This window comes from Syngnathus typhle, linkage group LG16 (genome assembly GCF_033458585.1).
Source record: "Syngnathus typhle isolate RoL2023-S1 ecotype Sweden linkage group LG16, RoL_Styp_1.0, whole genome shotgun sequence".
Classification (NCBI taxonomy): domain Eukaryota; kingdom Metazoa; phylum Chordata; class Actinopteri; order Syngnathiformes; family Syngnathidae; genus Syngnathus; species Syngnathus typhle.
The window spans coordinates 2,007,605-2,032,775 of record NC_083753.1 but is presented as its reverse complement, the minus strand read 5'-3'; the positions used below and the strand labels follow the sequence as shown (position 1 = coordinate 2,032,775).

At 49.9% G+C, this 25,171-nt stretch overlaps 2 protein-coding genes across 2 annotated transcripts in view; both read left to right on the top strand.

Moving 5' to 3' along the window:
* Nucleotides 1-25,171, top strand: part of syne1b (spectrin repeat containing, nuclear envelope 1b) — a 55,578-nt gene that overhangs the window by 2,052 nt on the left and 28,355 nt on the right. The window contains exons 3-63 of the mRNA XM_061302092.1: nt 1,715-1,776; nt 2,525-2,620; nt 2,882-2,965; nt 3,637-3,729; nt 3,798-3,964; nt 4,054-4,250; nt 4,336-4,445; nt 5,010-5,117; nt 5,190-5,327; nt 5,440-5,604; nt 5,703-5,815; nt 5,888-6,056; nt 6,137-6,233; nt 6,310-6,330; nt 6,526-6,728; nt 9,689-9,853; nt 9,943-10,095; nt 10,171-10,314; nt 10,406-10,573; nt 10,638-10,796; nt 10,935-11,099; nt 11,175-11,309; nt 11,386-11,544; nt 11,608-11,816; nt 11,989-12,097; nt 12,187-12,351; nt 12,425-12,592; nt 12,664-12,840; nt 12,919-13,059; nt 13,150-13,310; nt 13,385-13,535; nt 13,613-13,840; nt 13,921-14,019; nt 14,406-14,593; nt 14,751-14,874; nt 14,966-15,132; nt 15,271-15,424; nt 15,621-16,246; nt 16,394-16,573; nt 16,758-16,908; nt 16,977-17,135; nt 17,320-17,502; nt 17,578-17,679; nt 17,803-18,006; nt 18,095-18,302; nt 18,370-18,482; nt 18,548-18,753; nt 18,946-19,095; nt 19,234-19,525; nt 19,620-19,792; nt 19,884-20,193; nt 20,290-20,454; nt 20,590-20,946; nt 21,021-21,157; nt 21,328-21,505; nt 21,607-21,789; nt 21,868-22,011; nt 22,859-23,014; nt 24,471-24,635; nt 24,719-24,891; nt 24,964-25,117. Coding sequence (XP_061158076.1) covers nt 1,715-1,776; nt 2,525-2,620; nt 2,882-2,965; nt 3,637-3,729; nt 3,798-3,964; nt 4,054-4,250; nt 4,336-4,445; nt 5,010-5,117; nt 5,190-5,327; nt 5,440-5,604; nt 5,703-5,815; nt 5,888-6,056; nt 6,137-6,233; nt 6,310-6,330; nt 6,526-6,728; nt 9,689-9,853; nt 9,943-10,095; nt 10,171-10,314; nt 10,406-10,573; nt 10,638-10,796; nt 10,935-11,099; nt 11,175-11,309; nt 11,386-11,544; nt 11,608-11,816; nt 11,989-12,097; nt 12,187-12,351; nt 12,425-12,592; nt 12,664-12,840; nt 12,919-13,059; nt 13,150-13,310; nt 13,385-13,535; nt 13,613-13,840; nt 13,921-14,019; nt 14,406-14,593; nt 14,751-14,874; nt 14,966-15,132; nt 15,271-15,424; nt 15,621-16,246; nt 16,394-16,573; nt 16,758-16,908; nt 16,977-17,135; nt 17,320-17,502; nt 17,578-17,679; nt 17,803-18,006; nt 18,095-18,302; nt 18,370-18,482; nt 18,548-18,753; nt 18,946-19,095; nt 19,234-19,525; nt 19,620-19,792; nt 19,884-20,193; nt 20,290-20,454; nt 20,590-20,946; nt 21,021-21,157; nt 21,328-21,505; nt 21,607-21,789; nt 21,868-22,011; nt 22,859-23,014; nt 24,471-24,635; nt 24,719-24,891; nt 24,964-25,117 — 10,181 coding nt within the window. The remainder of the gene's footprint in view (nt 1-1,714; nt 1,777-2,524; nt 2,621-2,881; nt 2,966-3,636; nt 3,730-3,797; nt 3,965-4,053; nt 4,251-4,335; nt 4,446-5,009; nt 5,118-5,189; nt 5,328-5,439; nt 5,605-5,702; nt 5,816-5,887; nt 6,057-6,136; nt 6,234-6,309; nt 6,331-6,525; nt 6,729-9,688; nt 9,854-9,942; nt 10,096-10,170; nt 10,315-10,405; nt 10,574-10,637; nt 10,797-10,934; nt 11,100-11,174; nt 11,310-11,385; nt 11,545-11,607; nt 11,817-11,988; nt 12,098-12,186; nt 12,352-12,424; nt 12,593-12,663; nt 12,841-12,918; nt 13,060-13,149; nt 13,311-13,384; nt 13,536-13,612; nt 13,841-13,920; nt 14,020-14,405; nt 14,594-14,750; nt 14,875-14,965; nt 15,133-15,270; nt 15,425-15,620; nt 16,247-16,393; nt 16,574-16,757; nt 16,909-16,976; nt 17,136-17,319; nt 17,503-17,577; nt 17,680-17,802; nt 18,007-18,094; nt 18,303-18,369; nt 18,483-18,547; nt 18,754-18,945; nt 19,096-19,233; nt 19,526-19,619; nt 19,793-19,883; nt 20,194-20,289; nt 20,455-20,589; nt 20,947-21,020; nt 21,158-21,327; nt 21,506-21,606; nt 21,790-21,867; nt 22,012-22,858; nt 23,015-24,470; nt 24,636-24,718; nt 24,892-24,963; nt 25,118-25,171) is intronic.
* LOC133169102 (nesprin-1-like) lies at nt 7,989-9,454 on the top strand. Its single transcript, XM_061301010.1, has 5 exons — nt 7,989-8,336; nt 8,420-8,592; nt 8,665-8,818; nt 8,998-9,141; nt 9,233-9,454. Exons 1-5 carry the CDS (start codon nt 8,268-8,270, stop codon nt 9,452-9,454), a joined length of 762 nt encoding a protein of 253 aa, XP_061156994.1. The 5' UTR covers nt 7,989-8,267.

Sequence of the window (25,171 nt, the reverse complement as noted above, 5' to 3'; positions counted from 1 at the left end):
TGGTGGTTTTGTTGGCCGGATGGGGGGGGTTCTCATTTGCTGTCACAATGGCAGACTGGGAGCAGATGGTAGACTAGCTGTCGCATCGATGAATTATTGAGCTCATTACGCTCCTTTCAATTAGTTTAAAGTGAAAAAAGAGGAGTGCCACAAAAATAACATGTATTCAATAAAATATATATCTTAAATAAAAGTATAGAAAACATACATTATAATCCTTAATTATCTTAATAATTGCCAAGTAACACTCAGTCAGTTTTCTAAAAGTCACCTGTCAAAGTAAATTCCAAATTACTTTTTGTTCCTATGAATTATACGTTGCAGTTTTGATAAACCATATTTTTGGGACAGGGAGGGGGGGCTAAATTAGCGTGTTTTAGTAGTGTGGAGGTGTCAGTCACGGAAGATTAGCTATAAGAGCCTCTCGGTGAACCGAACTCGTGACATCACCATCTGCCGGCCGCCGATTGGCTGAGCCGCCGATGTGTGGCCGGTTATCTGACTGTGCTTGCCATGATGATGACACGGCGGTGCGGCGGCGGCTCCACATCCGCGGCCCCTCTGGATGGGAATGCCACGGCCGCACGGAAGCATGCCGTCATAAATCAGCCATCGGAGAGTGTGTGTGCGCGTTAGAGAGGGGAGGGGGGCTTGTATTCATTCCAGCCAGCCGCTTCCTGCTTTGGGGGGGCGGGGGCGACCCACCGTGGACGTTGCTCCTTTGACACATGGGGCTGTCGAATGGCTCGCTACAAGGACGCCTGCGCCGGGAAGACCTCCTTGAATCTGGTCCCGGGATTCTTTCAGTATCTGCGGGGTAAGTCCTCGCTTGGTGGCCAGCGCTTCGTCATTGCCGCATGCGTTGACGCTCCGGCGGGCATCCCGTGTGCGTTGACAACCACCACATCTTGTGAGCGTGACTGTGGGGCTCGGTGGGGCCGGAGTAAAAAAAAAAAACAGCTAACAAAAAAACCCGAAGCTGCTGCATAATGCACGAGGGGCTATTGATGGAATCACAAAGGAGGCGGCGGCCGCTAATCTCCTACCATGACCTCTTTTCGAGAGCTGCACAGTTGCTCGCTGCCGCTGCAGTGCTCCCAGACAGCTAATTAACCTCACATTGTATCAGCGCACACGGACGGATGGATGGAAGAGTCGTCGCTCCAGTCAGAAACGGCATATAAAGCTGCGTCACGCTATCCACCAACGACAGTTTCTTGAAGGTTTCACGTGACGGAGCCGTCCCCAAACAGCTTCGGCTGTAAACGACAGCTGAGACTAAACGAGACTGCAGTCAGCGTGCGGCTGCTTTGCTCAGGTCTGAAAATCCAGACATCCCGACTCGAACCCAGAGGAGCCCGTCCGTCCATACGGTTACGGACTGACTCGGGCACGGTTTGATTGCGCCAAACAATGGCCCGGTTTGACCAAACGTAGCGCAAGATTACGACGGCAAACTCCTACGTGGACTGAAGTGACCGTTCCAAACAGATGTCCAAATAAAGGTCGTAAACGGACCAGACTCGACGTGAACTTTGCTGCCTGACCACAACGCCTCTTCGAGCACCTCGACTCGATTGTCTCTTTAATTATTCACAACGCGTCTTCCTCTTTCCATGATTGATACTCCTGATTGGTATTGATTGATTTTCACGGCCAGAGTTTATTTCAACCTTTGTCTGCTTCCGACGATGTCGTGTTCTTCTTTGGGCAGATGAGCAAGAAGCCGTGCAGAAGAGAACCTTCACCAAATGGATCAACTCTCACTTGGCTAAGGTAAGAGTCGGACTCGCGCCTTCTCTGCTTCGTCGGCGACGGGCCGGCGTGCACATATGCCGGTCGTAGCAGCTCGCGCTGACGTTTGTTTCGAGCGAGTATGTGCAGATGGAGAACGACGGGGCGAGGACATTTCCCCGCAGGCTGCCGTCTAAAATAGCACCCGCCGTTGGTGTCGGCCGCCTCGCTTCGACTAAGAGCCTTAAATAACAGCGGCGGGGAAAGTGAAGCGAAGTGGCCGTGCCGTGCCCACGCTTGGTCCAGAATTTCACAATGTGAAGAGCTCATGAGAAATGATGATAATGATCCTCTCATCTTTTCACTTTGAATGACTTGGCACCTTTTCCAGTGCACCCTACGGTTGTTTCCACTCTGACGCCCTTCCCGCGGTGGGTCGATAATTTTTTTTTTTCCAGATTTGGAGGAAGAGCTTTTGTTGGGATTTTTTTTCTACATTCACCCTATTTTGAGGGTTTGGAAAGAAAATGATAGAAAATGGATGGATGGGTGCCACATGTGTCAAGTCATCGCCTAGGCAACGAAACCATCTTTTCAGCCCTTGGGTGCTCGTTGCCAACAAGCCCGTTTGTCCCGAGCAGCATTTGGTGGGGCCTTTCCGCGCTTTGGCATGCTAATGTCCTTTCGCACGTCCAATTCAGGCGGGTCGGGCACGGTGGCAGCGGAAGAGGCGCCAAAACATTCATCTGGCATTGTGGACACTGCAGTCTGTCTTCGTCTTGTCTTGCAGCATAAACCACCGCTCGAAGTCAATGATCTTTTCGAGGACATAAAAGATGGGGTGAAGCTCTTGGCGCTGTTGGAAGTGCTGTCAGGTCAAAGACTTGTGAGTTGACTTTATTTTTTATACACATCAGAAGTTGCCCAGAATCAGTTAAGAATAAAATAAGAAATCAACTTGACCTTTTTCAAGACTACAGGTGAAGGTAATCATCAAGATATTTTTTCCACGTACAAGACAGAATCCAACCTGTTTTGCTTTTATACTACGCTACTTTATACGAATATTGATCAACATAGCGGAGCTTGAAGACTTTTTGGAGATGGTCCTTATTTGTTTTACGATGTTCTGTGTGGACTTCACCAGCCCTCCGAGCAAGGCCGCCAGCTCAAGCGGATCCACTGGGTTTCCAACATTGGCACCGCGCTCAAATTCCTGGAGGGCAGGAAGGTAAGCATTTTTCTGCTTGCCCCCCCCCAGGACAGATATTTACATTTGTTTCCATCTGTCTCCCATCACGTGTGCTCTCAGTGTCGGTATCAAGGATCTCCGGTCAGTCGCGCCGACAAAAGCTCTCGGCAACTCTTTGCTTTCTTTTCGATTGATGCACAGCGGCATGACGTGCTGATCGGTGGATGTGGCGCATGCAGCAGAGACATTGCGATTCACAACAGCTGACTCATTAAAAAAGGCCAATTAAAAAGTCTCTTTTGCATCATACGTTCTCCGAGTCACGTTTGCTGTGCTGACATCTGCTTTGGCTTCTTGAAAAGGAACCTTTTGCTAGCATGGTTCCAGGCAGCAACGTTGTGAGTCCGTGGAGAGTGTGTCAGGCCTAAAATCTTGGCGAGCGAGGGGTGACGTGACTCAATGGTTATAAATGCTAAATGAGTTAGCATAGCCTAACAGGACTAGCTTGTGTAATATGAGCTGCTAACTTGTGTCGGTTAGCCGCTGTTTGTTGCTATCATGCCTTGTGTTTTTTTGGTTTGGCACAACTTGGAAGCTTGAGATCTCATTTGGAAGCGTGCTTTTGTTTTTTTTGTTTTTAAACTTTAGCGGTGAATGCTATCTGGAATGCCTTCTTACGGGGAATAACAGATGCGCGGCTTTTGTTTCAGATCAAACTGGTTAACATTCACGCTACGGACATTGCGGACGGACGGCCATCCATCGTCCTTGGGTTGATATGGACCATCATCCTTTACTTTCAGGTCTTTTCATTCTTCAGAATACGGCAGGGATTTTTGCTCCAGATAAACACCGTCTTTTGCCTCCTCAGATTGAGGAGTTGACAAGCAACCTTCCAGCCCTCCAGGCCTTGTCCGCAAGCAACTCCTCTGTGGAGAGTTCCGAAACGGGAAGTCCACCCATGAAGAGAAAAGTTGTTAAGTTTCAGGGCAACGCCAAGAAGGCGCTGCTCAGATGGGTCCAGTGCACCGCTGCCAAGTAGGTCCACCAGGAGAGCTTTTCACAAAAACTTCCAAACTTCACTTCACTCTGGTCCGGAATGAACGAGTCTTAACCCTTTTCCACAGGCATCACGGGATCGAGGTGAAGGATTTTGGCACGAGCTGGCGGGATGGCTTCGCCTTCCAGTCACTAGTGCACGCCATCCGGCCCGACCTGGTTGACATGCAGGCGGCGCGCTCGAGAAGCCACAAGGAGAATCTGGAGCAGGCTTTTGCGCTAGCGGAGAACGAACTAGGCATCCCTCGTCTGCTGGATCCAGAAGGTGTCGGGAGAGTCGGGTCTTCTTCAATTGGATGGCCCAGGGAGAGATCGGACGTTTGATGGCTCTCGTTTGTGTCGCTCGGCAGATGTGGATGTGGACAAGCCGGACGAGAAGTCCATCATGACGTATGTGGCGCAGTTCCTCAAGCACTACCCCGACCCTCGCCACTCAGAAAACGACGGGCGGCACGATGAGGTAACTCTTGAACCCGCCTCCGTGACTTCAAGTGATCTCATGGCATTTTTGGTTTCCTGCAAATCTGTTCTAATCGCTTTCTCACGATTCAAACGTCTTACTTGCCGTCTTCTCATTTCACGTCGTGGCAAACGAGCGGTGCTGAGCTTTTCTGGTTGTGCACGCACTTTGAACGCAAGAGTGCTTGGTTTTCCATCCTTTGATTTCTCCATCCGCCTGCGTGCACATTAAAGCTGCACCCGGGCTGTGTTCCTGCCTTTGCGCTGTCACCTGGCGTGCTTCAGGCGAGCCGCGGGCTTGCTGAGTGACGCGTGCCGTCCGTCCCCGCCGCCTTGCTTTTTTCTCTGATGCGACTCTCTTGTGTGCTTGGCCGCCTTCCGCCGGATAGCTTGCCCCTCAGGACATCGAGCTAATGCTCGAGGTAGGTTGGCTTTCCTCAACTCTTTGGTCTTTACGCCTCCGAGCTTTTGTTTCTGCAAAGTGCGTTCTAAAAAAAGTGATCACGGCGCAGAATTAGCAAGCCAAAAGTATGTTCGACCTCTTGCGAAATCTCATACCTGACAGAGGGAGGAGCGCAAGATGCTGAGGGAGCTGAAGGTGTTCCTGGACCAGCTGGAGAGAGACGTGCTGAGGGCCCAAGCGGCCGAGGGCAACCTCACTGACAAGTATCAGGTACCTCCGGGAAAGTCGCTTGCTGTCACGTCCATCCGTGTGTCCCGACCGCTTTGGTTGCCTTTTGCGCAGGCCTTCAAGAACTTACGCGTTCAGTACGAGATGAAGAAGAAGCAGACGGATCCGCTGCTGCAGCCGGTCCGCAAGGACGGGAAACTGTCCGTGGACCAGGCTATGGTCAAGCAGGCATGGGATCGCATCTCCATCAGGGTGGGGCTCCCTTCGAGACGTCCTTGCTTTATTATTTGTGATATTTACGAACGATATGAACCCGTGTGACAGAATCTTGATTTTTTTTTTTTTTGGTGGGTGTCAAACGCAGTTGCTGGACTGGCACATCCACCTGGACAAGTCCCTGCCAGGTCCTCTGGGGGTGATCGGGGCTTGGCTGCACCGAGCGGAGATAGCCCTGAGGGAGGAGGTTCCCGTGCAGCACGGTCATGAGGAGACGGCCAACGTTCTCCGCAGGAAACTGGAGCAGCATAAGGTCAGCTTCCTCCACACTTTGCTGTTGGAAGGAGACGCGTCCGTTGTTGTTTTAGAAAACGAGGAAACACTGAGTAAATGCAACTCTTTGCGTTTCAGGAGGTGCTAAAAAATCTGGAATCGCACAGGCAACCCTTCCAGCAGATCCACCGAGACGGCTCGGTCAACGGCGTCCCGCTTCCGCCGGAACAGCTCCAAGATATGGCTGAACGGTGAGTCGCCCACCCGCCCACCGTTTGGTGACTCGAGAGGGGAAAAAAGTCAAGCAGCTTTCCAATCTGTAGGTTTAATTTTGTATCCACGTCATCACACGGCCACTTGATCAAACTGGAATTCTGTGAGATGAAGTATAGGCTGATGGCCTTTCTGCTCTTGGCGGAGTCCAAACTCAAATCCTGGATCGTTAAATACGGCAGGCGGGACGCAGTGGAGCTCCTTTTGCAGAGTTACCTGGTGAGTTTGTCGTTTGTTTGTGAGTTACTTGCGGAGGCGTGACGGCGCCAACGCTTTCATTTGGGATCTTCTCTTGGTAGACGTTCATCGAGGGCCGCGGGTTCTTCGAGCAGTACGACGTCCTCTTTTCGGCACTCAAGCAAGCGGCGGACGTCTACGTAAAGTCGGACGCTTCGAGTAAGTCTCTCTGACCGCTCGTATTACGCCGGCGCCTGCATGTCAGTTTTGTCGTAAACAACATTTCATCTTTTAGGGTCTAAGACCTGGTCCAAAGGTAAGTCCCGAAAATATGGAATGGCATGTTTTAACTTGCGCCGCACTTTTCATCCTTCTTTCTTAAATAACACCACACATAATTCAGTTCCTGTTCCTATCTGATGATACGAACTAACAAGAAAAGCCAATCGAATTTTGGCATAACGGATGGACGGCCAATAACATGTTCCGCATGCTTTATCGGCGCCGGTAGTTGACGAAGCGGAGGGCGTGAGCAAATTCCTTGGCGACACCGCGGCTCAGTGGAAGAACCTGGCGCTGGAGGTGCGCAGCGTTCGCAGCATGCTGGAGGAGGTCATCTCCAACTGGGACAAGTACAGCGCCACCGTGGCGGCTCTGCAGGCCTGGCTGGAGGACGCCGAGCACGCGCTCAACCAGTCCGAGGCCTCCAAGCGGGTACGTAAAAAGTCAAGAAAGATAAGAAAATGTAGGGCCTGACAGGCCGGCAGTTATAAATACCGTTTTTTTCCGTGTATAGTGCGCATTATTTTACTAATTTATTGTCCTAAAATCTGGGGTGCGTATTATACATGGGTACAAAGAAAAAAAATTTTAATTTTTTTTTTTTTAATTTTTTTTTTTTTTTTAAATAAAGTCATGGTACAACAAAACCAACAGCAGGACTGACCGACAAAGTCGTGGAACAAAAAGACAGGGTGACATTACCAAAGACAGGAACAGAATGACAGTAACACATGCAATGATCCAACGGTGAGCGAGGGGCAGACAGGACTTAAATACAAAACACGTTACATCGATTGAGGTGACACAGGAAGAGCGGGGTGACACGAACAGAAACTATGGCAACCAAGACACATAGCAAAACTGGGGACGAGACATGACAAATCTCCCCCGAAATAAAACTCACCTTTCTTCTTGTTTGTTGTCAATCGCGCATCGCATTCAGCCATCCTGCCCAACACACTTAGTAAAATTCATAATTGACGACACATCGTTTGATGCGATGGTGCAATCCTCGATGGTGTGTTATTGTCAAATATTGTTTGTTTTTTAATCTCCATCGCGGACCGGACGTCATACGGAGGCCGCCATTACAGATGCGCAGAACGGTTGCGCAAGACACGTCAGCTATATAAAGAGCGAGAGTTCAGTTCTCCACCTATTAGTTTCAATTCACAGTTTAATTAGCAGTTTCAATCAGCAAATAACAAAATGCGTATTACAGGTAATATTTTATTTCACAACACTTTGCCTTGTTCCTTTCGTCTCTGCTGTTCATTTCAAACACGCTCCATACGACCGCAATGCTCTCGTATCAGACAAGGCTTGCTCGATCACCTGCTCGTTTGCTGTCTCACAATGTACCCTACACAAATCCGAAACATTTGTTGCGGCTCCGAGTCACGACGAGGGGCAAGTTTTGGTTTCCAAGGGTGTTTTTATTCCTCTTCAACGTCTCTCCCATACAGAGCCGCCGTGTGCGCACGGAGCGCGGTGGTGCGTTTAGGGGCAGTCGGAGAAATCAACGCCAACAAAAAAAATGACATCCAGCCTAGTTAAGACCATACCAAAGACTTTAAAAATGGGACCCATTGCCTCCCTGCGTGTGTGACGATCTTTGGGACTTAAAAAAAAAAAAAAAAAAATTCATAAAAATTCATAAAAATTGGGTGCGTATTATACATGGGTACAAGCTTTTTTCCAGCATCAGCATGCCATTGTTAGGGGTGCGTACTATACATGGGGGCGCACTATACATGGAAAAAAACGGTATTCGCAGATGAAAGTCTGAATAGGAGAAAAAAGTTGGAATTTGAAGCCAATGAAGTTGTGATGATGTGAAGAAAGTTTTCTTGTTTAACTATTTTGGCTCAACAGGAGAAGGCGTCACGACTCGAGCGCATCGTGACCGAGCACCAGCTGTTCAACCGCAGCCTGAAGGAGCTGCAGAACTGGGTGGCTGACACGAGCCACATGCTTCACACCTACTGTGCCCCCACGGCTGACAAAAACATCCTGGAGAGCCGGATGATCAAGCTGGAGGTTGAGCCTTTCGCAGATTGTTTGTTAACAATAGGTAGCCACTTGTTCAACGGTGGCGTTTTCATCTCCGTGGATTGCCACAGGCATTGCTGACTGCGCGCCAGGAGAAGGAGATCCAGCTCAAAATGCTGATCACCAGAGGGGAGTCGGTTCAGAGAAACACCTCGGGCACCGGTGTGGCTGTGGTCCAGGAAGAAATTCAGGAGCTGAAAGACTCCTGGGACACACTGCTCTCCGCATCCATTCAGTGCAAAAGGTTGAAAAGCAAGAATACCAGAGGTGGCAAGTATAAATATTCATATTTCTAATTTCTCCTCTGATCCATCAGCCAACTGGAAGGTTCTCTGTCCCAGTGGACCAGTTACCAGGAGGACGTGCGTCAGTTTGTCAGCTGGCTGGAACAGGTGGAGGAGAACCTGGACCCGGCCGATAAACAATGTCCCGAGATGCGAGACAAAAGTGCTCATCTCAGCAGGGCAAAGGTGACACCGGCCTCCCCCTCTCTGGAGCGATGCAAAAATAAATAGCTTTCGGGATCGATGCCAGCGCTGCCATTTTTGCTTTAGTTGTGTTTCTTACTTACTCAACAAAACATACTTACTGAATGTTTGTAAGCCCCGCCCCCCCTCCTTCTCATAACTGATCCTTGCCATGGTTGTAGCTGTTGTACGAGGAAGTGCTCAGCCACGACGGCCTGCTGGCCACCATCGTGGCAAAGAGCGCAAGCATGGCCGACAATTACGTGACTCAGCTGGAGCTGCAAGAGCTGCAAGAACGCTTCAACGGCATCAAAGACAATGCGGAGGTAAGCTTCCCTCTGAAGTTGGAATGTTAAACGATAAAGTTGAGTTGAGCTGAGAGGCAAAACTGGTTGGTGACGCTTGCTTTGACCTCAGGAGGCCGTTGGCAAAGCGGAGGAGCTGGTGAAAGCTCACCAAGAGTATCAAGAGGGCCTACAAGCATTTGAGGACTGGTTGGAAGAGGAGCAGGAGAAGCTGGGCTGCTACACTCAGATGGAGGGCGACGTCGATATGCTGGAGGAGACGCTCCAAAAACTGCAGGTCGGAACCTCTTCATCATCTCAAGCGGATGTAATTTTTTCCCTTCCCCACAACTGAAAATGACTCTTATGTTTACGACAAGCGCAGGAACTCCAGCTCGGCTGGGGGCGCACTATACATGGAAAAAAACGGTACCCCCAAAAGGTTTACAATAACCACAAGATGGCAGCAAAGCACTACTTTAGTGAAGATGCCACGTGTTGGCAAAGCACTACTTTTGTCTAAAGGCACTACGGTGCCAAAAGATGGTGAATAGTTCCGATCCAAGCTCAGTGGTCTGTCTTGATGCAGGACTTTTTCCGCAACCTGTCCCACTGGGTCCAGCAGCACATGGACATGAATGATGCCGGCAACTTCCTCATCGAGACCTGCGACGACAGCGTGTCACGAGACCTCAAGCAGCAGCTCCTCCTTCTCAACGGCCGATGGCGGGAGCTCTTCGTCAAAGTCAAATACGTAAACAAAGTCTCTCTTTTTTTTTTTTTTTTTAACGTGTCAAAGTAGAGGTGGGGGGATTGGAATCACCGTTGGCTTTTTGTTGTCAGTACGCGAGAGCAGACGAGGTGGACAAGTTGAGGCACGACTATCAGGACGGCATCAACACGTTGAAAATGTTTATGGACGCCACAGACGAGAAGATGAACGCCGCCGTGCAAGTGTCCTTCCTCAACGTCCGCGCATTCGCTCAAGACGTGGAGGTAAAGGCAGCACATGTAACGTTTGTTGACGTCAAGCGCGAAGGCATCAACCCCCCCCCCCCCCCTTCCCCAAAGGAAATCAAGCACAAAGTGCCAGCCATGGAAGCGGCGTGCAAGGCGGCTGGTCGCACCGCTCAGCTGCTGAGCAAAGACACGGCGCAGGAGGAGTTGGCTCAGATGACGGCTGTGATGACCTCCATCAAAGAGCAGCTCGCCAAGGTGCCGCTCAAATTCCCTTCAGGCGTGCCAAATGCAAATTTCTGACTTGGAATGACGAGAATCAAAGTCACCGTCTCAATCACGCCTTCAGGTGAGAGAGCGATGTCTGCCATTGCTAAAGGAGTCTCAGTCCCTCTTGGCTCCTCTGGAAGAAATGGAAAAGAACATCACCGGCTTCTACCAGGCCCTGGAGAAGGCGGGCCACGTGACGAGCGGCACAGACTCAGAGGGGCCCGTGGACTTCAACCAGAAGATCCAGGTGAGGCTTCAGAGTCTTTCGGTCCATCTTGGGACACGTTAGGCTGACGCCTCGTTTGTTGCAGGAGCTGGCGGCTGCCACGCAGAGCTGCAAGAAGTGTCTGATGGTGATTGAGAGGAATCACCAGAGCATCCTGAAGCTCATGGACACCAGTCAAACACTGCAGCACATGGACTTGAGCCTCCTGCAGAAAAGAGTGGCGGACCTCCAAGCCTCCTCACAGGTAAACAGCTCCTCTGCTTTTCAAAAGGCATGACTAAAATTGACCTTCTGGAAACTTTTCAACGCACTCGGATGCGCAATGTTATGTCGTCCGACAAGGAGCTGAGGAGCAAATGTTTCTCCATTCGTCGCAATGTAGGCCATGTTTAGGGAAGCGAGCGAGTGGAGGAAGCGCGGGGAGGCGAACAGCAGCCTGATGAGGAGGTTTGACGAGTCGCGGCTGGAGCTGGAGAAAATCCTGAAGATGGCGGAAAGCTGTCTGACGGAAAGCGGCAACCCGGAGGAGCTTCTCAAAAAGCACACGGTGAGGAAGCGGGATGGCGCTTTTTGTTGGTTGCTACCTTGCCTTCTAATAACAGACTCATGGTGCTTTCGCCAGGAGTTCTTCGGGCAGCTGGACCAGCGCATCTTAAACACGTTCCTCTTGGCCTGCGATGAGCTGACCGACATTTTGCCCGACCAGGAGCAACAGTCGCTGCAGGAAACTGTGCGGGCACTACACAAACACTGGAAGGTGGGCTCACGGACTCCAACTCGCTGGAGCTCGTTCTCTTCCGACGGTTCACGGTTTGCCGTCTTCGTTGTACCAGGACGTCCAGGCCGACGCTCCCTTCCACCTCGTCCGCCTCAAAGTGGAGGCGGAGCGGAGCAAGCTGGTGTTGCTGCTGCAGGAATGCCAGGCCGAGGTGACCCGGGAGAACCGGCACCTGGCCAACACGGGCAGCGAGAGGCTCGTCAAGGAGCACCGGGTGAGCTACTGGGTGACGCCCGCCCGGTGAAAAGTGTCTCACTAAGCCTCTGTCCCACCTCAGGCTTTCTTCAGAGAAAAGGGTCCTCAGGCCCTTTGTGAAAAGAGGCTGCAACTGATGGAGGAACTCTGTCAGAAGCTCCCCGAGGGTGACGCCGCCCACCAAACTCTTGAGAAGTCCAGGAAGGACTACGCCGAGATCAGCGAAGAGATTGAAAACACCCATCAAAAGCTCATGCAGCACCCGGACAAATGGAAAGACTACAATGCCAGGTAGAATCATTTAAAATGGCGGTTTTACAAGATAGGGGAGGCAGGCCATAAAATGTTCCATTGGGATATGATTGGCCTTCAGGGTGAACTCAGGGAAAATCGATTAGTTGTCAAAGAATGGATTCATTTTGACATTTTAAATTGTCACATTGCCGTTTGTGTGTTGAAACAGATACGCCGAGCTTTCTTGCTGGTTGATAGCTAAAGAAAGCCAACTGCGACTTCTGAGAAACCGGGCAGGCGACCCAAGGAAATACAGTCAGGTCAAGGCCAACATCACGGTAACGCTTGTCGTCGCGCCAACCTCAAAGTCGAGCCTCGTTGTGGACGATCCTTTGGCATCGGAGTTCTTACTTTGATCTTGCTGCAGGAGCTGAGGAACGATGCAGAGCTACAGGAAGGCAACCTTTCCTGGCTGAAAGCCCGCATGGCCGTTCTGATTGAGATTTGCACCGACAGCGACGCCCAGAGGCAAGGAGGTGCCCTCAGCAAACTATCGGCTGATTTTAAGGCTCTCCTGTTGTCTCTCATTGAGGTGGGTAAAAGCAACTGTAGATCGATGTGGTGTCATCGACTCGTCCCTATCTTACGCTTTGGGTGTGTTCCAGGCAGAGAAGATGGTCGTGGCTGTGGGCGACTGCGTTCAGTTTCGGCAGGAAGTGCAGACCACTTTGGACGAGCTTCTCAGAGCGCAGAAAGAAGCTCAGGCAGATGTCTCCAGAATCCTCGATTGTCCCACTGTGAGAGAAGCCCAGCAACTCCTGCTCGTGCACCAGGTTTGGACGACTCAAGAAAAAAAAGCATTCACGCTGGAAGCGCCAGTGGCTCTAAATTGTGTCTTTGCCAGCAACTTCTGAAACGGCTGAAACTGAAGAGGAAGGATGTCCAGGGGCTGATCAGTCGGGGGCAGCAGCTGCAGGCCGAGGAGGGCCCAGGAGAGACTCTGCAGCAGGACCTGCACAGTCTGGAGAACACGCTCAGCAAGATGGAACAAAACATGGATTCGCAGGAGCAAAGCCTGGAGGTGGGCCGCCACTTTTCAAAGACGTTGTTTTCTGCACTTTGTTGCTTTTCACACACGCCGATGTTTTGTCGTCTGCAGGTCACGCTGGCGGCCTGGCAAGAGTTTGACAGCCAGCAGGAGGCGGCGTGCCACTTTGTGAGCAAGGCCCGATCCATGACAGAGCGAGACCTGAACTTTAGTAGTCCGGAGAGCCTGGCGGTAGAACTGGACCAGGCTAGAGTGAGTCAGACTTAACTCCTTCACAAACAGTGCAGAGTTTGAATCGATGTCAGTTTTAAATACAGAATATTTTCCATTTGTGTCAAACAGGTGCTTCTGAAGCAATGTGAAGCTGAAGCCTTACACATGAACACTTTGCTCAAGAGAGCCACGGAAATCCAGCTGGGGCCAAAGAACAAGACTCTGCTCCTCCAGCAGGCTCGCTCCCTCAGCGATCAAGTGGACAAAGTGGAGGCCGGGCTCAAGAAGGAGTATGCTTCTTATTTCAAGGTTGATGGGAACTTTTTTTTTAAGCTGTTGTGTCATGTCTGCTTTTGTGCTCTAGCATGAAAACGGCAGAGGCGATGAAGATCAAGTGGGATCGCTTTGCAACTGAGTTTGAAGCCTTTTCCTCGTGGATATCTGACAAGGAGAAGCAGCTGGACACCTTGAAGGCTTCCAATTTAGCACTCGAGCAACAGATGGAGTCAATGAAGGTAAGCTTCAGAATTTGACTCCGTTCTCCGCTGAGAATAAAGAATATATGCCTGGGAACATGTGACCGTGTGTCCAGGCCGTGGAAACGGAGCTCCGGGAGCATGCTCGGGTGCTCCCCGGACTGGAGGCAGACTCCCAGGACGTGGTGCAGTTTGTTTCGTCGGGCGAGGCGGCCCGCATCAAGGCCCGCTTGACCCAAATTGGACGCTATTGGGACGAGCTGAGGGAGAGCGTGCGGCAGCTTGATGGGCAGCTACAGGAAAACATCTCACAACAGCAGAAGTTCTCGCAGAGCCTCCAAGAGGTGCAGTGAAAGAAAGAAATAGATGTTAGATTTATAGAAGATTTGTACTTTTTTTATTCAAGAGTTGTTTTGTTTTTTAGACTCAAGCTTCGCTCTCTGAGCTACAGTCAAAGCTGGAAGATCCGATCAAGACGTGCAGTTCCTCATCAGATACCTACAGAGCCCTTCAAAGCCACATGGTGCTTGATTCTTACCTGTTGCGATTAACATGGAAACTTCACAATCTACATATGAGGGATGAGCAACTTACATAAACAACGGAGGCAGCCTCAATTAGGAAAACTCAGCTTGTGTTTGAATTCGCTCGACATATAATCTGCTTCCTGTTTGACCCAAAAGACATTTTGTTGACCTAATTAAGTGCTAGCTTATTGCCAGGACCTGCTCACAATTGTTCTTTGATAAAAAGGACAGTCTTCAGCAATGTCTGCCATCTAGTGGTAAAGACTGTTATTACAACTTACACCTGATCAGCTGAGCTAAACTGTTTAGTTTTCAATCGCCCATCCTTACCCTGTATGGACAAATGCTGACCAACTGCTCGTCTCGTGTGTCTGTCTCGCAGGACGTCTGTCAGCAACTGGAGAGGCTAAAGGGAGCCTTGCTCTCCCTGTCATCCACCGCCCGGCGACTCAGCGACAGAGAGAAAGCGGAGGCGAGCGTGAAGGCGTTAAATACCAGCTTTGAACACAACACCCAGGAAGCCAAGATCAAGCAGAGCGCTCTGGAGACGCTGCTCACTGTTTGGCAAAGGTGAGAAAGAAACAACCTTGTTGATGTGGTAATTCTTTTTTTTTCTGCTTTGGTTTGTGTGTTCAAATTGTGGGAGTGAGCCTCATGTAGTTCACCGCTTGAGCAAAGTAACAACAAAAAAGCCAAATAATATTTTGGGGGGATTGATGGGCTGCAGGTTTGAGAAACAACGTTGCAACTTTATTTCCTGTGTGGAGAGGAGCGAATGTGCCATCAAATCCGAAAGTCAGTGCCTGTCGGCCGACAAGGCCAAACTCTGCAGCAAGCTGGACGACATGCAGGTACACGACACACTTTTCCGCCTAACCTGAAAAAAATATAAAAAACAAGCCAGCAAGCAAATGGTTGAGAACAATCAGAATTGCTTTTCAGGCCTTGTACTCGGAAGTCCAGACTCTGGGGCCCTCCCATGCCGAGCTGGTTTCTCTCGGGACATCGCTTTATAGTGCTGCACCGGATGAAAAAGTCAGCCAACTGAGGGAAGAGCTTGACGCCCTGCAAACGAGACTCCATGCCCAAAATCAAGCCCTTCCTCAAAGGTACGTATATAGACACTCGGTATTCTTTTGTACTATTTTTTTTTTACTGGAGTGGAAAGTACAGAGTTAAGTGGGACTTTATGAGGAATCTAAGAATCGCTGCTAAGGAAGTTCTGTTGCCTTCTTTTTATCCTTCAGAATCCAGGAGTTCCAGAAGCACCTGGCCCTCGTGGAACAGTTTGAGCGAGACCTTCAGAAATTCTCCCAGTGGAGTGAGACCATGCTTTCAAGTCTTCACACGTCTTCCCAAGTCAGCATCAGCGACCTGCCCTCGGCCAGCACCCGAGTCAATGTAAGTCACGAGAGAGACACAACAAACGCACGTCATGATTTTTTCCCCCCCATTACATCCAATCAAATTTAGTCTTATTCTTGATTCCCCACTTAGAAAATGAGAGAAATGGGTCAAATAAAAAAAATCAATCTTGTTTTAGCGCTTTGATTCATTATTGGAAATGTAACAAATTTTCGTTCATTTTCCTTGTCAGGAGACCCAGGCGGCCTTGCAGAAGCAAGCAAGTGTGAAGCAGATGTTGGATCATCAGGTAGAGACTCTCTGTCAGTCCTGCGACGCGGCTGACGTGCAGCTCCTCCGTAGCCGAGTGGACGGCTGCGTCCAGCCCTACCTGGAGGCTTGGCACATCGTCCGGCTGCAGTTGGAGTGCCTGGAAAAACTCCAGACCTTCCAGCAGACGCACGGTGCGGTGACGGCGGCGTTGCAAAGCCTGCAGCAAACCGTGGAGAGCGGCGGGAGCTGGGACCGCGGCCGAGTGGAGGATCTGCAGCGGGAGCTTTCCGGAGCCGTGCCGGACGTGAGCCGGCTGGAGACGCTGGCCGTTGACCTGGATGGCGTCCTCTGCAAAAGCCACCTGTACGTGGGCGGCGAGGGAGGCTCTCGAAAGTCGTGCCGCGCGTTGGCCGATTGGCTCGGCGCCGAGCTGGATGCTGTGAGGAACCTGCTGGGAACCAAGCGGAGCGAAGCCGAGGCCTTGGGGGCTCTGTGGACTTCCTTTCGACAGCGGAAAGAGCAGCTGCTCAAGGCTGTAGAGGACATTGAAGAAAAAGCCGACCATCAGAGCTTGAAAGAGCCCGCCCTTCTGCCTCTACAGCAAAGGTAACAACATCCTTTTTGGAACAGGTTGGAACGGTTTAACGCCATTTACATTTATTTTTATGGGAAAATGTAATTCGAGATCCAAGTGCTTTGAGTCATGAGCATAGTTGTAAAAAGTTTGGACTTCCCTGATTTTGTTTGTGTCAGGTTGCGCTTCTTCAACCAGCTGGAGGACGAGTTGCAATCTCACCAGCATGAGGAACAGTGGCTGAGGGACAAGGCGAATCAGCTGGCCCAGCGAGACGCTGAGCAAGCCGCGGAGGCGCTGAGGGAAATCAGCCTGCTGGAGACAACGTGGGAGGACACCAAAAGACTCATTACAGAGAGGTACAGTGCCTGCCTTCTGCTAGCATACTGCTAAAGGTAAATAGTGTCTATGTTCTGGTCCGATATCCCCTTTAGCAACACAAACACATGAACGATTAATATTAGTGCCGCACTGATGAGCTGAGAGGAGTCAAGGTCTTTGAATTATTAGAATATCTGTATTTTTGTCTTGTGTGTTCAACAGACAGGAGCAGTGCAACCTTCTTGCTGAGCTCATGAGAGAATATCAAACGCTCAAATCCACCATCGGCAACGTTTTGGAGAGCGCTGAACCTCTGCTTGAAATAAGCTCTGTTCTGAAGGACCACGAGGAAACCAAGCGATCCCTAAGCAAGGTCAGAACAAACTCGAGTTGTTCATTTACCGTCAATCGACACGTCAACTCCCGTTCCTCCATTTCCAGCATGAAGCGGTGAAGACGGAGATGGCCAACAAGCAACGAGACCTGGACCGGTTCTCTGGCAAAGGAAAACAGTTGGTGACTGAACTGAAGAAGGTGCCAGAGTGCGACTCGCAATCGGTCAGAAAGGAAATGGAGACCCTCGTGGACCAGTGGCTGGATGTATGTTGAACCCATTTTTCTGTGGGAAATTATCCAATTTCACCTAATTGATCCGAAAAGTATATCCCACCGACGTTTAGTGATAGCCAGCGCAAGCAACTGCTCTTACACTAGCCTGTTAGTGGATCAAACATTCGGAAACACTCAACTCGAAAATAAGCGACTGACCAACCCCATCCTGCAGGTGTCGGAGAGGGTAGATGAAAACCTCCAGCGCCTGAAACAAAGTTTATTGCTGTGGGAGGACGTGCGGCAAATTGCAGAGGATGTGGAAAGCTGGGCCGGCAGCAGCGTGACGGAACTCAACGAGAGCCTCAACAACCTCAATGACAGCCACAAGGTGTCAACGAGACTCTCTGCGCTTCAGGTAAGATTCTTACCGTAAGATGCTCACACATAAAAAAAAACTAGACTACGCCCCTTAATGATTCCTTGACAACAGGAGCAAATGGGCGAGAAGGAGCTGAGACTTGCAGATCTGCAGGGCAAAATGGCAGAGCTGAAGAGGAGTACTCAAAGTCCAGAAACTCCTCCAAAACTTCAAGTAGGTAGACCTGGATATGAGAAACACTTCCAAATCAGTGCTCTCCAATATTGCTTGTTTGTGACTGATTTAAATACAAGTGTCACAAATCAACTCGCAAGACCTTAATTCCAACTGCCACAGTTGCTGGAGAACGACCTGAGGAAGAAGATAGACTCGGTTCAGAAGCTCCACGGGCAGGCACGCAGAAACCTGCAGGACTTCAGCTCCCAGAAGAAGCTGCTGGAAGATTACATTGCCCAGATGTCCGGTTGGCTGAAGAGTATGGAGGACTCCTTGGTCTCCTCTCCTGCTGGTTCGGATCCCGAGGACATCTGCCGAATAAAAGTGAGACTCCATCTTTTCATCATCTTTTCTGGCAGCTTCTTGACAACATCCCATTTTCTGATTGTCCGTTTTTGGTTGTTGTTTCTAGGAACTCCAGAAAGAGCTGCAAAATCAGCAGGGAAGTATCGACTCCACCAGGGAAAGCCTGAACAACCTGTGTCGCAAATATCCTTCGGAGGAGCTTTCCAGTTTGGGCTCCGCGCTCACCGATCTCATCAAGACTTACGAGTCCGCCAACCAGGTTTCGGCCAGGACTTTGGCGTCACTCCAGAATTGTCTTCACCAGCAATTCAATGGTGAGAAACGTAATCCACACAAAACTTCAGTGATCTCCAGTCTTCAACCTTTACGTTTGATCCGCAGATCTGGTTCAGGAATTCCATCGCTGGCTTGTGGAGCAGAGGGAGATTGTCAAAGAATGCAGTGATCGTTCCGGAGACACTTGCATCGTCGAACGCAAATTACAGAAACTGAAGGTACGACGACTTAGGGATGGAAAGACATCCCATGTTGGTGTCTGAGACTTGCTTTTGTTCTTCAGGGTGCCACGGAGCGCATGGAGGAAGGCAAGGTGCATCTCACACAGGTCTGCGAGGAAGGAGAGAAACTGCTGTTGCATCTCCCCAAAGCCAACGCTGGCCAGGTCCAGCAGCAGCTCTCCTCCATCCAGCAGGACTGGGACAGCTTTGTGGAGCAGTGCAGACAGAACCAACAGATCCTGGAGGACAGCGCGTCCCTCATGAAAGGGTAGGCGGAGCACTACTTCATCCTTGCTGTCTCTCAGAACATACTAAAACATTTGTCTGCAAAAATAACACATTTAATGCATATACACATCTGTGTATAAAATAAACACTTTGGGTCACAAAACTGACCCCTGTGGAACACCACAAGGAGCACTACATCAGTATCACTATGATAGAGAATATTTCTTTTCAGATTTGAGGGCCGCCTGAAGAAGCTGAAGTGGTGGTTGGAGACCATGGAGAAGCGGATGAGCTCAGATCTGCTTGAAGCCAAACAACGCGGTCCTGAAAAGGCTTTGCTCCAACAGGTGGAGGAATACCAGCAGGAAGTGCTCAAAGAAAGGTGCCCATTTGGAATAGTTCTTGGTTACTGCATTGAAGTAGATAGTGTCAGACTGAGTATTTATTTTTCAAATGACTTTTACTCCCTTCATTTGGAAACATACACAAAAGGAGGTTAACTGTTTTTTGTCTGATGTAGAGATTCCTTTGAGCGCCTGTGCCAGGAGGCGCAGGCCCTGAACGAGGGCGGGCGAGGCGACGGCAGTGAGACACGGGTGTCAGCGCAGCTGCAGTCGCAGTATCAGGCTTTGCTGCGACGCGGGCGTGAGCGGCTGCATGGCTGCCAGCTGACTTTGCAGGAGCAGCAGGCCTTTGAGGAGACGCTGCAGGCCACCTGGACCTGGCTGCGCGCAGTCCAGGAGCGTCTGGCCGCGCTCAACAGCACCGTGGGCAACAAGGAGACTCTGGAGAAAAGGCTCCTCCTCGTGCAGGTTAGACGCACCCTGTCCCTCATTAGACACCAACTTCTACCTTGACGGGACTGTGGCGCCATCTTGTCTTCATCCGACGGCTTTGTGCTGCCAGGATATCCTGCTGATGAAGGGTGAAGGCGAGGTGAAGCTCAACATGACAGTTGGAAAAGGGGAACAGGTCCTCAAACACAACAGGATGGAAGGCCAGGAAGCAATTTGCTCGCAGCTTCAGAGTCTGAAGGATGCCTGGGCAAATATGTTGATCACCTCCATGAGTTGCCACAGGTACGAGATGTCACGTTGCGTGGAAAGGTCTGAACGATGGCCAATCGCACCTTCACAACATCAGTTCAAGCAAATAATTTCCTGTCCAAAGTCGACTGGAGTGGACGGTGGCTCAGTGGAGCAGCTTCCAGGAGAGCAAGAATCACCTGCAGCAGTGGATGGAGTCGGTGGAGCAGGAGGTGGGCACGCATCTGCCCCAGCAGCCCGGCCTGAAAGAGAAGTCCACTCTCCTGGAGCGTCTGCGAGCCATCATGGCCGACCTGGACGCCCACGCCGCCGCGCTGTCACGTCTGACGGACAAGGCCGTGGAGCTGTACGAAAAGTCAGCCGATCAGACTTTTGGACCGGAGTCACGGGCGGAGCTCAATGCGCATTTTGCTGATATCTCAGCTGTGGTCAAGGTAAGCTTGAGAAGTCACACTTTGCTACGTCTTTGGGTGAAATTCTGTATGCACAATGAAAGTTACAACAAGTGTTTTTTTTTGTTTTTTTTTAAGGGGAAAATCCAGTCCATGCAAGGCATCGTGTCCGAGCACGAGCAGTACCTGGATGCCGTCAGAGACTTCAACGACTGGCTCATCTCAGCCAAGGAGGAACTCCAGCGCTGGTCTGACCTGTCAGGAGACTCCGCCTCCCTGAAACGAAAGCTGGCCAAAGTCCAGGTGAGCATCATTCCGACTGAACTCAAGTAGACCCGCTAAAATCTCTTTCACCATCATCCCTCCTGCACAGTTTTGTGGGCACCCGTACAAATGTTGAAGACACTACTCAGGCACCGGTTGTTTTTTGTTTTCCAGGAGCTGCTGGACTCTAAGCAGCGAGGCCGAGAGAGGCTCAACCGGGTGCAGAGGTGCGGGGCAGCAGCGAGAGATCACACCGGCTCGGGGGGCTACGAGGCTATCGAGCGCGAGGAGGCGGCCCTGCTCTCAAGCTGGGAACAGTGGGAACGCGCAGCACTTCAGACCCGGGCCAGCCTGGAGACGGCCCTCTCTCAGATGACGACGTCCGAGCAGGAGTTCAGTAGTCTGTCAGCGCGACTGGAGCAAGACTCGCAAGACTTGGGGCGTCAGATTCACGATTGGCGTCTTCGTCTGGGGCAAGCCCAGGGCAAAACTGACGGAGAGGAGGTGGTGAAAGGCTGGCAGATTGCAAAGGTGAATTTGACATCCTCTGCGACAATGTGGAGGAAATAAATGGACCAATGGAATAAAAACGTTGTTTTGCCCAGGATACATTGGAGGAGCTTGTCAAAACCGAGCCCATGTGCGATAGCCTGAAGACGCAGCTGAATGATCTGTGCCGCTTCTCCAGAGACATGGCCGCCCAGTCTGAGAGAGTTTCTGCCCTCATTAAGGACTACAACAGGTACTGAGATATGCAGAATTGGATTCGCAAGGGGTGGACATTTTCAGTCAGTTTCCATGGCAAAAGATGACTTGTTTGTTTTAACGAGGTCAAGCATGACATAAAATTAATGGGTAGATGACTCACCAAAGGTCCATTGCTATTTTTTTCTTTTTTTGCTTTACTGCTAGTTTGAGTCTCCAAGCCGCCAGAGAGTGCCAGAGCAAAGAGAAGTTGCAGGATCAGGGCTTCCGCTCGGCCTACAGGGAGTTCCAGCAGTGGCTGGTCAACTCCAAGATCAGCACGGCCAAATGCTTCGACGCGCCCCAAAATCTTACTGAGGCCACGTCGAGCTTGCAAAAGATTCAGGTAAGGAGGAGTAAGGAGTTAGAAGGACCAGAGGCAGTAAATCTGAAGCTACCTTTGGAATCTAACAAGTTGTTCTCTCATCATTGTCACTTTGTCTTCAGGAGTTTCTAAGCGACAGAGAGCTGGGTCAGTCAAAGATCAATGGCGTGGTGGTCGCAGGTGAGCTTCTCTCCACGATTGCGCCCAAAGACAAAATGGAGTCGGTTCGGACAAAGACCAATCATGCTCTCGAGGACTGGAAGAACATCATGTCCAGTCTTCACAACAGAGAGCTCAATCTACAAGTGAGCGAGGATCAGGTTGTCAGCAGAGTTTTCAAAATAAATCAGCTGACAGAAGATGTTTTGTTTTTTTGCTTTCAGAATCTGGTGTCGCAGATGAAGGACTTTGAGGCCAGTGCTGAGCCCCTCCAGGGGTGCCTGGACGCCACTGAGATGGCCGTGCAAGAGAGCAGCGCGCGGCTCCACGATCTCCCGGCCAAGAAGACGGAGCTCAACAAACTTCAGGTAGGCACGCTGGAAAATTGCTCGGCGCATCTTCAGCCACCATTCAACATTCCATCCAGAAGGTCCATTATGTGTGGGATATTGTATTCTGATTGTATTTAGCAATTACACAGTCATAATTTACATGACTTTCACTTTTTGTTTTTTATTTATTTATTTATTTATTGATGTATTGTTTACATGTTTGAAACAAATTAAATTAATTCGTTCATTCATTCATTCATTCAAGGTCATGGCGGAACAAACTTTAGAATCTAACAATGGCGCTAAAAGGAGATGATGAAGCTGACTTTAGAACTTTGGAATCTAACATTGGTGGCAACATTGGAAGCAAATTTCGAAGCTAACGTTGGAGCTCAACTCTTTAGCTAATGTTGGTCTGTTTGGCTCTTATGGCCCTCTGCCACTGGCGTAGCCAAGCCGGTGCGGCGCCCCGGTTAGGACTCCCTGCGCCCCGGTTGAAAAAAAATCGAGCTTTTTCGATTCTTCATTTTCATGCCGTTTTTTTTCTTTCGGTCCTGCGCGAATGTGCTTGCGCTATTCTATGTGCGGGATGTTATCCATTCACCGTTTGCCTCCCGGACCCGGATGTTGTTTTAGCGATCAGCGAACGGCGTGGGTGATGTTCGATTTTTTTTCCTGTGGGCGCGCGCCCCTACTGGAAAAATTCCTGGCTACGCCACTGCCCTCTGCCTCCGTCCAGCTTGCGCTAACTGCCCGTAACATTGGTGTTGCTCGCTTTCCTTTCCGGCCACGTTTTTCAATCTTCTAACCCTGCTTTGGTCATGCGTGTCTTTGTGTCTGCTGCTTGCACGCTTTCTGCCCTAACCTGCTTGTGCCCTTTCAGTCTGTGCTGGAGGAGCTCACCTCCCACCAAGTCCAGCTAAGCAGGCTAAAAGAGAAGGCCCAGCGGCTGTTGGACCAACACTCGGCCGGCAAGGGTTTTGTGCACCGTGTCTCGCAGCTCTCTGCTCAGTTCTTAGCTTTAAGCAACCTGACCAAGGTATAGTAACACCTTGCAATTTGAATTTGAAGAAGGAAAAAAACATGGGAGGGACTACCGTTTTTTTCCGTGTATAGTGCGCAATATTTTACTAATTTATTGTCCTAAAATCTGGGGTGCGTATTATACATGGGTACAAAGAAAAAAATATATATATTTTTTTTTTTTTAATTTTTTTTTTTTTTTTTTTTTAAATAAAGTCATGGTACAACAAAACCAACAACAGGACTGACCGACAAAGTCGTGGAACAAAAAGACAGGGTGACATTACCAAAGACAGGAACAGAATGACAGTAACACATGCAATGATCCAACGGTGAGCGAGGGGCAGACAGGACTTAAATACAAAACACGTTACATCGATTGAGGTGACACAGGAAGAGCGGGGTGACACGAACAGAAACTATGGCAACCTAGACACATAGCAAAACTGGGGACGAGACATGACAAATCTCCCTCGAAATAAAACTCACCTTTCTTCTTGTTTGTTGTCAATCGCGCATCGCATTCAGCCATCCTGCCCAACACACTTAGTAAAATTCATAATTGACGACACATCGTTTGATGCGATGGTGCAATCCTCGATGGTGTGTTATTGTCAAATATTGTTTGTTTTTTAATCTCCATCGCGGACCGGACGTCATACGGAGGCCGCCATTACAGATGCGCAGAACGGTTGCGCAAGACACGTCAGCTATATAAAGAGCGAGAGTTCAGTTCTCCACCTATTAGTTTCAATTCACAGTTTAATTAGCAGTTTCAATCAGCAAATAACAAAATGCGTATTACAGGTAATATTTTATTTCACAACACTTTGCCTTGTTCCTTTCGTCTCTGCTGTTCATTTCAAACACGCTCCATACGACCGCAATGCTCTTGTATCAGACGCTCGCTCGATCACCTGCTAGTTTGCCGTCTGTCACAATGTACCCTACACAAATCCGAAACATTTGTTGCGGCTCCGAGTCACGACGAGGGGCAAGTTTTGGTTTCCAAGGGTGTTTTTATTCCTCTTCAACGTCTCTCCCATACAGAGCCGCCGTGTGCGCACGGAGCGCGGTGGTGCGTTTAGGGGCAGTCGGAGAAATCAACGCCAACAAAAAAAATGACATCCAGCCTAGTTAAGACCATACCAAAGACTTTAAAAATGGGACCCATTGCCTCCCTGCGTGTGTGACGATCTTTGGGACTTAAAAAAAAAAAAAAAAAAAATTAAAAAAAAAATTAAAAAAAATTCATAAAAATTGGGTGCGTATTATACATGGGTACAAGCTTTTTTCCAGCATCAGCATGCCATTGTTAGGGGTGCGTACTATACATGGGGGCGCACTATACATGGAAAAAAACGGTATTCGCAGATGAAAGTCTGAATAGGAGAAAAAAGTTGGAATTTGAAGCCAATGAAGTTGTGATGATGTGAAGAAAGTTTTCTTGTTTAACTATTTTGGCTCAACAGGAGAAGGCGTCACGACTCGAGCGCATCGTGACCGAGCACCAGCTGTTCAACCGCAGCCTGAAGGAGCTGCAGAACTGGGTGGCTGACACGAGCCACATGCTTCACACCTACTGTGCCCCCACGGCTGACAAAAACATCCTGGAGAGCCGGATGATCAAGCTGGAGGTTGAGCCTTTCGCAGATTGTTTGTTAACAATAGGTAGCCACTTGTTCAACGGTGGCGTTTTCATCTCCGTGGATTGCCACAGGCATTGCTGACTGCGCGCCAGGAGAAGGAGATCCAGCTCAAAATGCTGATCACCAGAGGGGAGTCGGTTCAGAGAAACACCTCGGGCACCGGTGTGGCTGTGGTCCAGGAAGAAATTCAGGAGCTGAAAGACTCCTGGGACACACTGCTCTCCGCATCCATTCAGTGCAAAAGGTTGAAAAGCAAGAATACCAGAGGTGGCAAGTATAAATATTCATATTTCTAATTTCTCCTCTGATCCATCAGCCAACTGGAAGGTTCTCTGTCCCAGTGGACCAGTTACCAGGAGGACGTGCGTCAGTTTGTCAGCTGGCTGGAACAGGTGGAGGAGAACCTGGACCCGGCCGATAAACAATGTCCCGAGATGCGAGACAAAAGTGCTCATCTCAGCAGGGCAAAGGTGACACCGGCCTCCCCCTCTCTGGAGCGATGCAAAAATAAATAGCTTTCGGGA